This window comes from Haliotis cracherodii, unplaced genomic scaffold (genome assembly GCF_022045235.1).
Source record: "Haliotis cracherodii isolate W230 unplaced genomic scaffold, xgHalCrac1.p SCAF_1, whole genome shotgun sequence".
Taxonomy (NCBI): domain Eukaryota; kingdom Metazoa; phylum Mollusca; class Gastropoda; order Lepetellida; family Haliotidae; genus Haliotis; species Haliotis cracherodii.
The window spans coordinates 15241511-15259658 of NW_027266264.1; the positions used below are offsets into that span (position 1 = coordinate 15241511).

Below are 18148 nucleotides of genomic sequence, written 5' to 3' on the forward strand. Positions count from 1 at the left end.
TTTTTAAATTGCTGCAAACGTGTGGAAGTAGAATATAGCTGATGATTCTGATTATATTGTTGTCAGTCTGAGAATGTAACTGAAAATGAAAACCCTTCTTGAATGAATGCTTAAATATAAATTTACAATTTCAGTATCATATTTTAATTCCATATATTACTGTGATACAAGGGATAAGATTCCAAATAATATATAACTAGTCAATACTTGATGGTACAGTATTCCAGTTACGTGTCAGCTTACGTGGTAGCAAAGCCTGAAGTGATGCAGGTCTCAGACTTTTACCATTTGGTTAAACCTACGAGCGGAGTATGGTACTGAAAAAAGTAAAAACATAATCAGGGGCAAACTGGTATTTGAACCAACCATCGTAGGTTTCTTGCATGCCTAATGGACGCACATCTACACAGTGAATTGTAGTGCCTTAGACGACAGGGCCGCCCACGCCCCCTCATTCAAAATAGAGATGAGTTAAGAATGTTGATAAGATTAAAAATAATTAATGTTCAGTGATTTATTTTTAGTTCAACACAGCTAATGTCATTTTACCTTTGCAAAATTGATGAATTTGGCTTACCGTATTCGGCGTAATAAGCGCCCCGCTCTAATAAGCGCCCACGGGGATATTTGCTAATTTATTGGCTAGTGAACAATCTCAATTAGCACCCCTTCCGATCAATGTACACAAGACTTATTTATTCGTGTATAATACGCACTCGTGTGTTATATGCACCCTTAATTATGGGCAATTACATCCTGGAAAAATATATATGTCGTATATAAACATTTCAGGTTGTCAGCCTAAACCACGAAATTTACGAAGTTTCAACGCTGGTTTTTTTTTACCAAATTAATATTCCAATAAGAGCCCCCTATTTCTAATTTTGAGAGCGCCCTGGGCGCTTATTACGTTGAATACAGTAATTGAGAAAACATTTTGTGGAGTTTATCATTTCTTTGTTTTTGCATGCACATCAGGGTTGCACATGGTTCAGTTCATTATTAAATCATTGTGTTGAGGAGATTACATGGATTACACGAGCCTGATTGTTGTACTGGGGAGTTATGGGTGCATGGATTATTCATACAATCAACAGACGGGGATAGTTTCCTGACAACTAATGACGGGCATGATTTGCACCCCCCTGTCAGCGTGATGGTTATGGAGATGATTTGTTTAGTATTCAGTCCCTGACAACCGTCTGAGCTGACAGTGTTTGTATCTGAACGTAGGGGTGCTCTTGAATACAGATGTGGCCTGTGAACTGAAACACGGACAAATGCAGTCCTCGGTTAGAATAATCTCATTATGCAGCGATAGAAACTAACTGTTGTAGTCCACTAGTCCTTATAAAGATATCATATAGCAAAACCCTTAAAAAGGGCAAAGTTCTACTGGTCCTTATGATACCTTAACTATTGGGCAGTTTGGCAAGGACTTTAGGACTAGTGCCAATTTCTAACGCTGTTCTGATTTTGTATTCACGTGGTTCGCTATTGGGAAGATGAGACACTGTGACAAGGATCCATTGTTGTCAAATTGTGTAATCTGAACTATTTTTAGTTTGCACACATATTATGATCAAGTACAAAGGGATTGATAAAATGAGTGAAAAAAGCAAGATTTACCAAATTTCAAGAAAAAATATGAGTACAATAGGAAAGACCAAGTTGACCAAAGGTGAAATGGTGATAAGTGTTTTACTTCAATTCTTCAGAAAATGAACTCATTCTCAAACATTAGAAAAGAATGCTTCCTTAACCATTGCTTAATGTCTCGGAGATCAGCCTATTGGCAGAGTTGTTTTCTTCCTCTGTGCTTGGGGATGTTGCGAATCCCAAACAATACAGTTTTGAAAAGAACATATTGTAATCTCCATACATCTGTATGTAACCCTAGTGACTATTATTTGTAAGCAATGCTTTTTCTTAAATTAAGATGGAAAGTGACTGTCTACATTCCTCTTCGATATATTCAAATATCAGATACGATGCTTGAATGATTGACTGATTAGGACGTTCATCTGAGGTAATCTCCATAAGTGGGAGGTTAGTCCGATTTTGATGAAGAGAGGCATTCCCGATGTTGAGGGTCAGCAGTAATTATGGTAATAAAAAGTAAAATGCCTCATTAGGATATTACCAAGGATTCCAAATGACTTACGAGCTTAGATAGTAGCACTATTCCTATGGCCAGAACCCATGTCAACAAAATGTCTTCTTCTCAACATCTTTAAAGCATCCATCATGTCCATTGGACTTCTTTTACCTTGGGCTTTCTTCCCACTTTCAGATGCCATCCCATTACAAAAACACAGTGTTGTCAAACCCAACTAACTCACTCTTTCACTCACTCTTTCACTCACTCACTCACTCACTCACTTCTTGTCCGGGACATGGGTAGCTCAGTCTACTGAGGTGCGGCAATTCACTGTGCAGAGTTGCATCCCTAAGCCATGCCAGAAGCCTATGATCGGTTTGAATCCTTTGTGTTTCTTAATTGGCAGCACTATCACTTTTATCAACGAGTGTTGATATATTTCATATCAAAGGACACAAGGGTGAGATTTTATTTATCATCCAACATAATTCTTCCAACTTATTCAGTTTGTACACAGTATTAAGCAGTGTCTTTAGAGTAAAAAGTACTGCTAGTTTGTTCTAAGGTAACCGTTTATGGGATGTCCTCAGATCTTTGTTTAGCAGAAGCGAGATCTAAGATCTGATTTGAATGAGATAAGGTGCTGACAAACCTAGAAACAATATTGGGGCAAATCCGGATTATTATTGGTCCACAGTAGTATATAGAGTCTCACCCTCTCTCCCTCGAGTGTTGATATATTTAATATCAGAAGACAGGAGGGTGAGATTGTATTTATCATCAATCAATCATCCTTCCAACGTTTGCAGTTTGTAGACAGTATAGTTAAAAGCCTTCAGTGTAAAAAGTACTGCTAACAGTTTCAGTAGCAGAGCCATTAGTGATGTCATTTGATTGTGACGTCATGGTAACCAATGATATCACAATGGTCTGCAAAGCATTGTGATGCAATTTCATTGCAGCGATATCTACCCTGATCTCACCCAAGCAATATCTCTTGTGCGAGCCAGTTTTGGATGATAAATGCACCATGCAACCTATTATTGAAAAATGCGTCTTGACATTTATTTCTACATGAACCTAGTGCATTTAAAAAAAATCAAATTTGTGTCTTACAAACCCTTACATCTCCATAAAACTATCTTTGGAGACAGTGAATACCTCAAAACACATACTACATCATTAATCATTTGGTTATGTGTAATTTGTAATCTCTTCTTGGGCTTAATGTCATCAGATTGTGGGGCCTTCATTATAAGTGCACATCCTTTTATGTTTTGCAGCAGTGTTTATGTAAAATCATGACACAGTTGTCAGAGATCTGAGATGTACTTTTCAGTTTATGTTCTATGTTTCATCTTTGATAAAATGATGGGACAAGAGTGCGACTTTATTTTGTCTGGTACAACTGGGTTTTCATATTAACATGCGGGGGCACGGGTGACCCAGTCGTCTAAGGCACCGCGATTCGCTGTGCAGAGTTGAGTCCCTTGGGCACGCCAGAAACCTATGATTGTGGGTTGGAATCCCGGTTCGCCCCGATTATGTTTCTAGGTTTGTCAGCACCATACCCGTGCTCGTGGGTTTCACCGAAGTGGTAAATGTCTGAGACCTGTATCACTTCGGGCTTTCCTCCCACATTAAGCTGACACGCCGCGATATGACTGGAATACTGTTAAATGCGGCGTTAAACCCAACTCACTCACTCACTCATATTAACATGCGCCTGGTTCTTTCAATCGAGTTCTTGTAATGTTCCAAGTGTTGTGACAGCCAGTACACTGACTGCTTCGTTGTGTTGAGCCCTGTGTTTGTCATGTTTCAGAGTCCGCCTCCCAGTGCCTATGTTCTCCCGCCAAGAGTTCAGTATTTGGAGTATACTCAAGCAGTGCATCGGAAAGGTCAGTCTCACCGCCATTGAAAATGTTTGTCATCAAGGCTGATTTTTACTAGGACTTACCCACAAAGCTATCGTAGCACTACGATTGTCGTAAGTCTGTGTTAAAAAATGGGAGTTACAATCGTCTTAGCGCTAAGATTGCTTTGTGCAAGAGGTCCCCTGTCCTGTTCCACAAAACGATTTTAGCACTAACACGACCATAAATTGATGTCAAAGAATTTAAGACACAGCGCTTAGATCACTTTATGCAACATGCAGGGCTCTGTCGTTCATGCCCATTCAGCACTATTGAAATGTCTGCACTGTAATCAACCATTACACGCCTGATAGTCAGGAGTTAAAGTTACTATAAAAATGACAATCTTCCAGTTTATTGTTATTTTCTGAGAACTAACATTAAGCAGTATTATTCTTATCTTTACACTTTTGTTACTTTTTTTGGTTAGTCTAGACTGAAATGTTTTGAAATTTTTATACACTCGCTGTGGTGGCACAATACATGATTGTCCTCTTCAAATACCTCATGGTTGTCTAAGCAGTCACAATACACTGAAATACAGCTGACACGACTTGAATCTTTCTACACAATCATGAGAACACTTGTAATGGAGTATGGGTAGTTAGCATGTGCTATCTGGCTGATTGTGTAACTTTCTGAACACCTTGTAAGTCACTATAGCAGAACTCACATCTTGTGATTACTTGAAGCCTATGATCATAGGACTGAAAACAAAGATGCTTAAATAAAGAACAGATTATGTTTCTGACAACCTGCATTCCGAAAAGCGAAAATTCCCAGGAAAGATGACCTGTTTTTTATGTCCTCCATCAATGATTTGAAATAAAGAAAGTCAGAGCTTCTATGAAACAAAAACCAGATGGCTTTCCATCTACAAACTTCGTAAAAGAATTGATCTTTAAATTTAGATGCAGTGTTCAATCTAGATGTGCAACTTTGCTGCCAAAATGTGTCCATTCCAAGATTCTGATGGTCATCAAAATGATAAATACATGCCCTTGTAGATCTATCTACTTTGTGTGATTCGGAGTGTCCTTTCAGGTCCCCAGTAACCTGGGATTGCTGTTTTTGGTTTCATTTTGTTTGTTGTTAAACTCCACACTCAGCATTATTTCAAATGTATGGCGGCAGTCAGTAAATAATCGAGTCAGGACAACACAATGTGGTGATAGACATCATGAGTATCCATTTATGTAATTGGGATACAATGACATGCAACAACCAAGTCAGCAAGTCGTAGCCTTTTACAACAAGCATATGTTGCTGAAGATGACCCAGATTGCTTGTCGTTTTACCTTGATGCTGTAGGAATTTGCTCATGAAGTCAATCACTGGTTTGTTTAGTCTAGCGTTGATTATTGTCTAGCTGCCATGTTATAGCTGAAATATTGGCATTAATCCAAATGCAAAGAAACAAATCCCATTCCTTCACCTGCATGCAAAGAAACAAATCCCATTCCTTCACCTGCATGCAAAGAAACACACTGTGTTTTTTCCTGTACTCTCTGATCAATGAGTGTTTGATGAGTATTTCAGAATTTGCAGACATTGAGCCATGGTCCAATAGTAGTCTTATTGTCAAATTCTAGGAAGCAAGAAGATTGCAGTTGTACAGAATATTCTCTGTAGTGGATGTTTCATTTCAATGCATATGACCAGGATGACTAATAAACTCCCAAACTACTCAAGATGGAGGTCCCAAGGTGGAACTAACATGTGTTTGAATGGCGAGTGGATGCTGTTTTGCACCACAGTCACGTTGATCACAGTGGCTTCAAAATTGTCATCTCTGGGATCCAGTAGTTGATAGCATGAGCACCAATTTGCCCCTTTCGGGACAATGACTCGGCATGAACCAAGTCACACATTGTGTTCAGGAAGCCCTGTGGATGCTTAATCCAGTGGTCAATCCCCACATGTGTGACGCCCATTTCTGGTGTCCCACGCCATGACATTACTGAAAGTATCATAATACCATACTCGCTGATAATAACTGAGTGAACGAGTTATGTCTAACGCAGCTTTTAACAAAGTTCCAGTTATATCACAGCATGTCAGCTTAATGTTGGAGGAAAGCCCGGAGTGATGCAGGTCTTAGACGTTTACCACTTCGATGAAACCCACGAGCACGAGTATGGTACTGACAAACCTAGAAACATAATCGGGGCGAACCGGGATTCGAACACACAAACATAGGTTTCTAGCATGCCCTTGGGACGCAACTCTGCACAGTGAATTGCAGCGTCTTAGACAACTGGGCCACCCGTGCCACCTCATAATAACTGAAGCTTACAATGAATATGGGTAGTGGTGACCTATTCTGTCCTCAATTCTCTGGATGTCGTAATATAAGGGTAACCTTGACGCATGTATACAAACTTCAATTGTGTGTGTTCATCCAGGTGATGATCAGTTATCAGCGATCAGAAAGATCTGATTCCAATTTTTGTTTTTTTATCCCCCATGCATTGAAATATTGATTTCAAGTCATAAGACAGGTCATTGACTTGACATGAATAGTACATTAGGAAATAAGATGATCATATTTCCATCGTACAACTTTGGAACATACATGCTGGAATGATGCCATGGATGTCTCCTGGATTGAATTAGGAGCCTAGGAAGGCGTCGACAGGTCAAGAGAGGATGGAAATTCAATAATGGGTTTATTATATTCTAGTTTGTAATCAAACATGATTTGCCTAATTCTGTGTGAGGAGATATTCTGGCAGAAGGGGTTAGCAACAAGGCCTGTTGATAGTGACAGCGTGGCTCACAGTCCGAGTTGCTGGCCAAATCTAGCAGCAAAACACAAACTGTGGGGAAGCAGGAATCAATAGTCATTGATCAGTTCATAAATAGACCATTGCCGGAAATCTACTTTTAATTGCTTGATATTAGGGCACAACTGGAACTAACTACAAGGAGGTACCATCTGAGAACAGTAATGACACAATGATGACAATGAGATTGGGGAAGAAATCCTCATGTTGCTTCACCAGAAGATGCCCCAAAACAGGTTACTAGGTCATGGTTCCATGGTATCTCGGCCAGTAATTCCTTGTACTCCGGGTAGCGGTAATCAGGCTGCTTGTGTTCTAGTTCTCAGTTTCTATTGGTGTTCAATGAGGAGCCAGACTGTTTTTACTGCTGTGTGTACATGCAGGAGAAGGAATGCAAAAAGGGCAGATTGGTTTTATCATGGGTTAACGCGGATAGAAATATTACTTTTTTATCCATAAGTTATGTTAATGATGAGTAGAACAGAACAAGATCAGGAATTTCTACTATATACCGTATACCAGGTATGTATGTGTATTGTCCACCACTACAATATAATGACATTGTAAAGCATATCGGGGCATTCGTGTTCGCAAACATTTGAGCTAGGGCTGGGACGAGTCCAAATTTACAACCCGGGTACCTACCCCACTATTACCCGACACTACCACTGTTGGTCTCAAGAGATAGGTACAAAATGTATTTAGATACATGTATTAAACAATCTGGTCATACATACACTGAAGTTGACTGAAGTTTTATCTTTATTCAAACATAAAAAGTAAGAAGGAATGGGTGCATAGTCAGAAAGAAATGCAAACATTAGTGACTTGAAGTGTAACCGAGTTCCAGATAATTTTTGTCATTAAACAATATATCACGTGAGTAACCATGGGTCCAGGTCGTCCTGTGGGTACCAGGGTCCTACCCAGTACCCACACGATCCAGGTACCCAAGTTACCCATCCCAGCCCTAATTTGAGCTGTATTGGGCAAACCTAAACAATTGATTCAAACTCTTTTTGACATGTCTCATGGGAGTTTAAAGGCCATCACTTGATCATGTACTTGCCTCTGGAAAAACAGGTAGATTGGCTGGCGTTTTAGTACTTGGTAGAATAGTGATAAACAAGTATGAATTGATTGAGACAAGATATACTACTCAAAAGAAGTTAAGGATCACCCGATTCTTTCATATTGGTAATGTTTATCTGTCATGGCATGAGAGATTATCTATTGTAATAGGAAAGAATCAGGTGATCCTTAACTTCTTTTGAGTAGTATATTATATTCAAGGTATAGAATTCTTCGGGCTACATGGTAACAATTCACCAATTTCTTTTTATACGACACAGCATGAAACCTGTAACAGCACTTGCCAACTTAATAACATTGTCGCAGTCTATCAAAAATGGGATATTTAGGCTTGCCTGCAGGATACGTTTAACATTGAGGAGATTTTGCACGAGGGTCAACTACTTTCACTGCGTCATTTCAGCAGACGTTCAGCAATTAGATTTGGAGGGTGCTTCAATATGTCCAGTGTCCAAAATCACATAAATACCTCGAACATGAACATCTTTGTATCAATCTTCCTTTTGAAACAGGATGAGACAGGAACGTGTCCGTGCCCTTGTGGTTATAATGAAAGACAAGTTTAGAGATGTCCCAGTTTTTGCACGATGTTCAGTCCTCCTCCGTGTCCTTGTGGAGGAGACGTGTAATGATGGGCCAGAGATAAATACAGGCTTGATTGATGGGACGTGGTTTACCTTGCCTCATAATTACTGCTTCCATCTCCTCCCACTGACAAGTGCTTGTCGTAAGAGGCAACTGAAATGGCCACTGTTAGTCTTAATGGCTGCACATGATGGCTGGAAGTTGGATGGGTGACCGCCCTCACAGATGGCTCTCGGTGTGGCCTGGATGATACAGTGTGTCATCATGCCTCCAAGGTGTGGATCCATACTTTCGGCCTGGGTATGATCCTTCGTTGTTGTAAACTTCTGAGACCTGCTTCATTTCTTCCTTTCACTCTAATAATAAACTTTGTAATAGGCACTGTGGTAACTGAAATGAAATATTGTTAAAGGCGATGTTAATCCCAACTCACACGTACTCACTCGCTCGCTTGCTCGCTTACTCACTCTCACTCACTCACTCACACACTCACTTCTTGTCCGTGACACAGGTAGCTCAGTCTACTAAGGTGCTGCAATTCACTGTGCTCACTCACTCAACAATCTATATGGGCACAATTTTTTTGTCTGTTTTAATGCTGAGTACGCTTTGGATCATTTCACTGCTCTTAATGATTCACGATCTCTGGTATTGCTTAAACATGTTAAAAGTTAAAATACAGGAATCTATTTTCCTTATTAAACTTAAAGTAATTCACAATGAATTTTTAAAAGATACAATTATTCTGTGTTTAATCAAATAGATTCACAGCTCCTTTGAACATCCTAAGCAAATGAAGGCACTGTGTTCTGTCCATTAATCTCACACAACGGTATGACTTCCGCCTTTGTAGCATGCACCATAAACCATAAACAGGATGTTACGAGAATATGTCTATAGAGAAACACACAGTTTTTCAATGTTGAATTTCTTGCTAACTCGATCATGTCAATGGGCCTGGCTTCCATGTTGTTGATGTCGCCAACCCAACATTGAGGCTGGTTTGTAACTCGCATTCTGATTGGTCCGTTAGACTGAGTTGCATAGCAAATCAAATTGGCGAATGAAAATCAAGGGTGGGTAATTTGAGATTGCCAGAACCATGGGAATGGATCCAGTGGTTGGTGTAGGTTTACCCAAATGCGAGCCCTGGAGATGTAGAAGATGATTTATCTGTTACAAGTCTCAGAAGGACTGGCTGAATTAAGAACACAGATCATGCAGGTGATTGGCTTATATGAAAGTAATATTAACCTTGTATCTTCAGGTTTGCATTGAGATAAGTCTACATCATCGTTAACCCCAATCCGAGTCTAGACAAACCTAATGCTTTGATATTGAAATTAGGTCTTGTTTTGATCTGAAATCGTATGATGGACACAACAGTCTTTATGGCTTATTATAGTCTAACATTACCTGCATCCCTGGAATATTGCCTGTGTTGCAACCCTGAATCATTCATGTGACTAAAGTTAGACTTCAATTATGTATCACATGTGCTGCTGGTTACTTTGACATGTCTGCTACAGTGGGATGGAGACACAGTATAGTGTTAGAGTCAGCTCCTGAAGCCGCTGTGATTAGGTTCGGAGAGAGGAGTTTAGATTAGTGGGACTGGAAATAAAACATGAACACACATTGCTGTAATTTAGGCATGTAATGATAAAGAATAAGTTGAACAGATATAGAAGTTTAATCTTGTTTTCGCGCAAAACACTCATTCTCCACATGCTGTGCTAACACTTGCAGTTTCGTGGATATTGTCTGTATAGCCACGGTGAAGCATTCATATGCAGAAGAAAGTGCAGCATTTCAAAAAGTGAGCAACAGACAATATTGATTGGAGGCCAACTTCATCCAATATTGATGCTGTCTTCCATTCAGGAGTGAGCCGAGTCCAAGGTGTCAATCACTTTGTATTATCCATGCAGGGTGTCTGGAGTGAGAATTAATTATGCAGAAAATGCTTATTTACATATGTCTGTTACAGTGGGGTGTAGACACAGTGTGGTTCTGGATGCAGTTGTGATGAGGATATTTTGAGAGAAAGAAAGAGAGAGAGAAAGTTGATGTGTGTAGGGGTGTGTGTGACCTTTTCGTCTTAGGCACTGCGAGTCACTATGAACCCATGCTTGTAAAAGGTGACTAACGAGATCAGGTGGTCAGGCTTGATGACTTGGTTGATGCATGTCGTCATATCCCAGTTGTGTAGATGTGCTCATGATGTCAATCAATGGATTTTCTGGTCCAGGCTTGATTATTTACAGACCACCGTCATATAGCTGAATAATGCTGATTGCGGCAGCAAGCAACATACTAACAAGCTCAGGGGTAACATTGAAGTCCTACATCACTTTGGGCTTTCTTCCAGCATGAAGCTGACAAACCATGATACAGCAGAAATACTGTTGGAAAATGCTCATCAAATTGTATCAAATGAAGTAACTATTCATGTGTTGTGAAATACACATCTTCCCAAGGCAAGGGAGTTAACTGACTATAAAATCCAGTTTCCGACCTTGTCAAACATGGCTGGAATTATGGAGTTATATTTTGTCTGGACTAACGAGTCTATCATACTCTATGCATAGTCCAATCAAAATTGCATAATGAAATTGATATCCGGTTCGTAAACTGCCTTGTAGATTTCGGTCAATTGCAGGATTTGCAAAGCATGAGTACCGCCAACTCGGCGTCAACAGATATTTTCCAAATCTTTACATGTTACAGGACTGGGCGCCGCCATTTTGTTTGAAGCAAATGCAAGTGATATGAGAGGTGGAATCTCATTGGTCAGTAGGAGGGACATAGAAGGGACATAACTCATAATAGCCTCTGGTAGTGCTATGATTGAGCTCCGAAACTGGAAACTGGACTTTTACAGTCAGTTAACTCCCTTGTCTTGGGAAGGTAGACATTATCTTTTGCCAGGAAATGCTTATCTTTCACAAAGAGTATTCACAAGCAGTGTCAGAAATTGGCACTAGTCTAGGGCTTGGATGAGTCCAAATTTACAACCCGGGTCCCCAGCCCCCTATTACCTGACCCTACTCGGGAACCCGCTGCTGGTCTGAAATTTAGGTACAAAATGTCTGATTGGGAAACCTTTGACCCTAATCTCCTGTCAAAATGTATTTTAATACAAGTATAAGCCGATCTGGTCATGCACACACTGAAGTTGACTGAAGTTTTATCTTATGCAAACATATAAAGTCAGAAGGAATGGGTGCATAGTCAGAATGAAATGTGAACATTTGTCACTTATACTGTAACCATAGAGTTCCAGATAATTTTTGCCATTACAAAATATAATCACATGACTAACCACGGGTCCAGGTAGTCCTGTAGGTACCCGAGTCCTACTGAGGACCCACCCGACCCGAGTACCTGAGTTACCTGTCCCAGCCCTACACAAGTCCTACAGTCCTTGTCAAACTGCCCAATAGTTAGTGTCTCGTAATAGAAATTTGTCCTTCTTAAGGGTTTTCCTATGTGTTATCATTGTAAGGACTAGTGGGCTAAAACTGTCAGTTTCTATCACTGACAGAAGGTAATTAGTCCAGAATATCAAGTACAGTGTTTGACCTTACTGCTTGGGTACATGTTATCATACCCCAACATGGATGATTGCCCATCAACCACTGCTTAGTCTGGCCAGGACTCAACTATTCCAGACCTGGATGATGCAGCTGGAATATTGACAGTTGATGTGGCAATGATGGATTACGATCGTGATTTATTGGCTTCCCTCTAGCAGTGCAATGATGGATTGTAAGTGTCTATAATTGATTTTGGAGAAAATGTTATTTACAATGAAAGGTTTCTCCTAAATGTAAGACCATTCATTATAACAAACATTGGACTACATACATAATGGCGGACGAATGTGTTCATTTATGTGTAGTCATTCACTGATTCAGGCAGTTTCATATTTGGAATAAGATTTTTGTGGAATCTCAAATCATACTAAATGTGATAAAGGAGGCACTTTGGCATGTTATTTCTGGAAATATTCGTAGTAGAAACTGATTAATCAGTGATTGATAATTTAGAAACAAACCAGTTAAGACCAACAAGTCCAATGATTCATAATAAATTCCAAGCTGATTTGAATCAGTTTTCCTTGTATTAGAGCGCCTATAGTGTAGTTAAAGTAAGTTTCTGGTGCTTGAAGGGCACACCTTGAAATCACAATTCATCAACAAACATGATATTGTTTCAACATGATCAAGCAAATGGAAAAATGTAGTACGCACAGGTGCTAATCTGGACAAACACATGGAACAAGCTTTGATTCTCTAAACAAGCCTAACATTTCTGACATGGAGGAGGATATTATCAATGAAAAGAAAGTGCATGCTGTATTCATTACAACTGCCTATTATCTTGGTGGTTGTGACATTGATTGGCTTCCAGGATGGATCAAAAGTATATTCTTGTGGGCACATTTGAATTGAAAAGGTCAAACTTCAATGTATTGTTGAGTAAGGAGGTGAGGTATTACTGGTATATTGGTAAGTTGAGGTTCATTCTTTCCTCGATATGAATCACAATATCATTTTTTCATGTTCGATATATCGGGTGATTTTAAATAGTGATTTCTTTCATGTGTTAAATGTTACATACTTGTGAAATGTCTTTGCTGCCCCAAAGCATGCCTCCGGGACCCCATCCGGGATGGCTGTGTATTTATTGAATGAGTAAAAATTATGTTCATACCTTAATGTATCAGTATTGCTTCTGAATTAAAAATTTGGAATTGCCATCTTAATGATCCTTGGCGTGTCACAGTGTGTTCACCGTGCTTGTTGGTTCCAACAACATGTTGGGTGTGCTTGACCTGCATCGCTTTGGACTTTACTCCCATGATATGTTACAATTTCATACACATTCAGGGACTCACTCACCCCACCACCCACCCACCCACTCACTCACTCACCCACCCACTCTCAGGAGTGAACTATGATGAGACTTCAATTGCAAACGATCTTCTGGCCCCATGCCGCTTCATGCAGGATTCAAAGAAACCCTAGTACCATGTTTTCCGTGTAACCATAGTGATACAGAAGCATGTTGCCTGGTAATTGCGGTTTACTTCTGTGTTCATTAAACTCTTGTGATGGGACCTGGAAACATCAGTTGAAGATTCAGCATGGGGACATTGCTGGTATTGCAATTTCCGGATCAAGGTTGGCTCCATGGCTAATGGCTGGCGTTTGACCTTGGCTTGTTACCACTCTCTTCCATTATTTAATTGTTGTTGTTATTTACGCTGTCATTATAGAATCAAAATAATTATTTTATCTTAGGAAACAGGAGAAAGTTAGTTGTTTGATCTGATTGTCTAATGCTGAGAACAGCAGCAAGGCTCTAATTTAGTGCCTGTTAGTCCGAGTCTAGTAAAATTCAGGAAGGACTATATTGACATTTTGGGGGCACCGTCGGCCCAGTCATCTAAGGCACCACCACGATTCGCTGTGCAGAGTTGTGTCCCTTGGGCACACCAGAAACCTTTGATTGTTTGTTCGATTCCCAGTTCGCCCCGATTATGTTTCTAGTTCGTCAGCACCATACCCATGCTGTGGGTTTCACCGAAGTTGTAAACGTCTGAGACCTGCATCACTTTGGGCTTTCCTCCCACATTTTAAGCTGACACTCGGTGATATGACTGGAATACTGTTAAAAGCGGAGTTAAACCCAACTCACTCACTCACTCACTCACTCACTCACTATAGTGGCGTTTCTTTGTGGGCTTGTGACCATCATGTAGATGGCAACTCGGTAGTAGATCGGTTTGTTGACAACAGAAAATACAAATTAGTATCTTACCTGGCAGAGAGAGCGGTCGGGTAGCCTAGTGGTTAAAACGTTCGCTCGTCATGCCGAAGACCCGGGTTCGATACCCGACATGGGTACAATGTGTGAAGCCCATTTCTGGTGTCCCCCGCCGCGATATTGCTGGAATAGTGCTAAAAGCGGCGTAAAACCATATTCACTCACTAACCTTGCAGCATGTTTACTTAGTATACAGAACTGTTATTATGTCTCCCCCAGAATGGAGGGAGACATATTGTTTTTGGCACGGTTCCCGTCGGCGTCGGCGTCGGCGTCGGCGTTCCCACCGTTTCTGGACCATAACTCAGAAACCGTTTAATATTTTTTTGCGAAACTTTGTATACACATTAACCCAGCACTGAAGTGGTGCCTTTTGCTATTTAGAGATTTTTGACATTTTTATTTTTTCTCGTTTCCATGGAGATAAGTTGAACATAGACTCTAAATGGGGGTAAGCTTGGTTTCCGGACCATAACTCAGAAACCGTTTAATATTTTTTCGCGAAACTTTGTATACACATTAACCCAGCACTGAAGTGGTGCCCATTAGTTGTTTGAAATTTCTAGGAGTTCTATTTTTGTCTCTGTTATTTAGTAATGGAGGGTGGGAATGAAGAGATTGGGTTTAACGTGAAGTAAACGAATGAATGGGGGTTAGGGGAGTGGGGGGAGACATATGTTTTTACGAGTAAAAACACTTTCTAGTTAATAATGAAATACTTTCTCTAAGCATAACATAAAATACTGGTGCGTCTCCCTGAAGCACACTGACATCACTAAACAACTCCAGGGTTGGCATCACCTTGAAGACCATTACCTTGGAAGCCAAACACCATGCTGGGTTTGAAATCATTATTTGGGTTTCAAGTATATAATCAATAAAAGCCAATCTGATCTTATGCACTAGCAGCGGCAAAGTTGAAAATGAAATTGATAATTAAATTTGCATTTGTTTCTTGTAAAGATAATTCAGTGAACTTCTGAGCATGTTCAAACTGAAACGATGCCCAAGGATGAATATGTAAACTTAATCAAAAGTTACAGTCCTCATTAATCTAATGTGTCACAACAAAGGCTTGTAAGTAATAATATTACCCATAGGGTTAAGTAACAACCGAGTTCATAACTTGTAGGTGCACTCGTGCAACAATCACTTCATACTCTCCAGTGTATTGTTTACATCATCCGGACTTCATTGTTGACCTCGTTCTTATTGTGATGTAAGATCGGAATGATGCCACTCTATAATAATGACGTCATACCTGAGGGACTGTTGATGTCGTTTAGCAATTGTTTTTTTCTTAGACGGCAGTTGTGATCAGTGCGTTTTTATAAAGGGAGAGCTCAAAAAGATAAAGAAATAATGGGTAATCAAGAAATTATTACACTCGCATCTGTGCAATATTGATTTCACGAAACTTGCGTAACAATTCTTACACTTGTTTCGTTAAGTCACACATGCTCGGATAATAATATCTATATATACTACAACATTGTGCAGTCGTTTAGCCCTTAGCTAAGGCCCTCAGATCTACAAGCTTGGTCACTGCTTCCCTCAGGTTTTGTGACGTCAACCAAAACCTCATGTTTTATCAATTACAGATAAACTGAAGAGCATGCAAGACAAGTTAAAGGCCAAATGTCTTCCCTCTTTTGAATATCCTTCTGATAAAATACCGCAAGGATTTGGCTCCAGGAAACTGGGAAATGTGTTCATGTTTTTCAAAACAGAATGATGTTTATTCAGACAGGCAAGGAGGTGAAGTATCAAAACCTATTTTGAATTCTAAGCAGGATGTTAATTTAGGCCTGGGGGATATGAAAAACAAACCAAGAAATGCAGAAGGTCTAATACACGGTTAGCTTCGTATTTGCTGTGCAATCAGAGTTTGGTGCAGTCATACTATGCTCCAGCTGTGGCAGCGGCACCTGACATAACGTCCCCATGTTCCTCATATTCCTCTTACGGGGAAAGCAATTACCAGTGTGAATAACAATGGCTCCTTGATACATACTTTCGATAACCCCAGATTATTAGATACAGAGTTGGCGGCAGCAGAGGGGCTGTAGGCTAGACTGGGAGAAATTGCCCCAAAGATCACACAAAGATAAAAACAAGATAATGATGTATATTGATTTTATCAGAGCCCAAATTGACATAAGTATCATAACTGCAAAGCAATGCCAAGGAACAGGAATGACTGCCTACCAGGGTTATTTAAAAACTTGGATTGTTCCATTGATCCGGGCAAGCAGCGAGGTCTTCTTGTCACGTGTGGTACTTTTTGAATTATTGATGTGATGAGACCATTGATTTGGATCCTATACGGCTTGATTGCTTTCTTCGAACTCGGTACAAAGTTTGATAGTTGCACAGAGCGTGGAACTACTTGGAGCCAGCAGGGGGATGTCTGTTATTCCTGTAGACAAGTTTGCCCGTGAAGAAAACTAAATTTAGGAGAAGATTGATTTCTTCAGGCTTTTAGCGGTCAGGGCAGAGGAACAAATTTAGGCCAATCAATTTTTTCGTTTCACTCCCTCAATGGTTCTCGATAAATCACTTTCCTGTCCAAGGTGGGTCCTCTGCAGCCATTGCAGTTGTGTGGAGCAGGGCGGGAGATAGTGTTGATCACTTCACAGGAATAGGTTTATACAAGTAGTCTGTTATCACCATTCTTAATTAGGAAATGAAACAAGTGTCTGTAACATGGTATCAGTTTCACAGAATTTAGAGGGTGAAGTTGTATGTTAGGGCTGGGATGGATAACTCTGATACTCTGGTCAGATGGTTCCCTAACTTTAAATGTTTGAGTAAAGACAAAGCTTTAGTCAACTTCAGTGTATGCACAGTGTATCAGATGTTTTTAGGCTATATCACAAACGCTTTGTGCCAGGGCTCCGGTAAAACAATTCCTAATTGAACATTTTGTACCCAACTTTCGACCTACAGCAGGTACCCGGGTACGGTCGGGTAATAGAGGGTCAGTAGCCCGGGTTGTAAATTTGTACTCGTCCCAGCCCTATTGTATGTTATCTTAAAACTGCTTGTCTCTAACTGCTATAGGGTCAGTTGCATACTGTTTTATCCTGCAGTCCTGCAGTCTGCAGAATGTGAAAAACATTTACAGTTGACTACTATTATCTAGTCAAACCATGCAAACTAGTGGTTGATAGCATGAGCAACACTCCACGTTTTTGGGGCTGGATGATGATACCATCAGCCAGATAGCACATTGTAACCACCCAGTCTAGTGTGAGGCTTGGTGTTTCAATTTGGTAAACTAGTTCAACGACCCTTTAATACAAACCCCAGCCGCGTCATACCAAAAGACGTTAAAAGATGGTACTTGTTCCCGTCTGGTACTCGACATTAAAGGGCTTAAACAAGGACTGGTCGGAGTAAGTATTTTGTGTCTGAGTGCGGTATTCATGTTAAACTGTGGCATGGTATCTCAGTGGGCTAGCACTATAAAATTGGCATCAGTCCAGACTAGTACAGCCCGGGGTTCGATCCCCGACCGCGTCATACCAAAAGACGTTAAAAGATGGTACTTGTTGTTACCCTGTCTGGCACTCGGCATTGAGGGCTAAAACAAGGACTGCTGCTAAGTGCAATAATCTTGAACGCAACTATAAAATTCCATTTCGCCTCACCTTTAATATAAACACTTGAGTGAAAAAATAATTTGAGCAGCAGTTTTGTTTATTGTTTATGTCACAACAATATACAATCTTCAATAGGATGCGCATACAAAAGTACAAGTGCCAGAAAGTAGGTTTAGTAATGATGCTTTGTTTGTTTGTCTGTTTATCCCTGCACTCAGAGAGCGTATG

At 40.2% G+C, this 18148-nt stretch overlaps 1 protein-coding gene across 1 annotated transcript in view; it reads left to right on the forward strand.

Moving 5' to 3' along the window:
- LOC139473479 (oxysterol-binding protein-related protein 1-like) overlaps window positions 1-18148 on the forward strand; it is a 119531-nt gene that overhangs the window by 87070 nt on the left and 14313 nt on the right. Inside the window, exon 17 of the mRNA XM_071256080.1 lies at window positions 3927-4002. Within this exon, the coding sequence (XP_071112181.1) occupies window positions 3927-4002 (76 nt within the window). The remainder of the gene's footprint in view (window positions 1-3926; window positions 4003-18148) is intronic.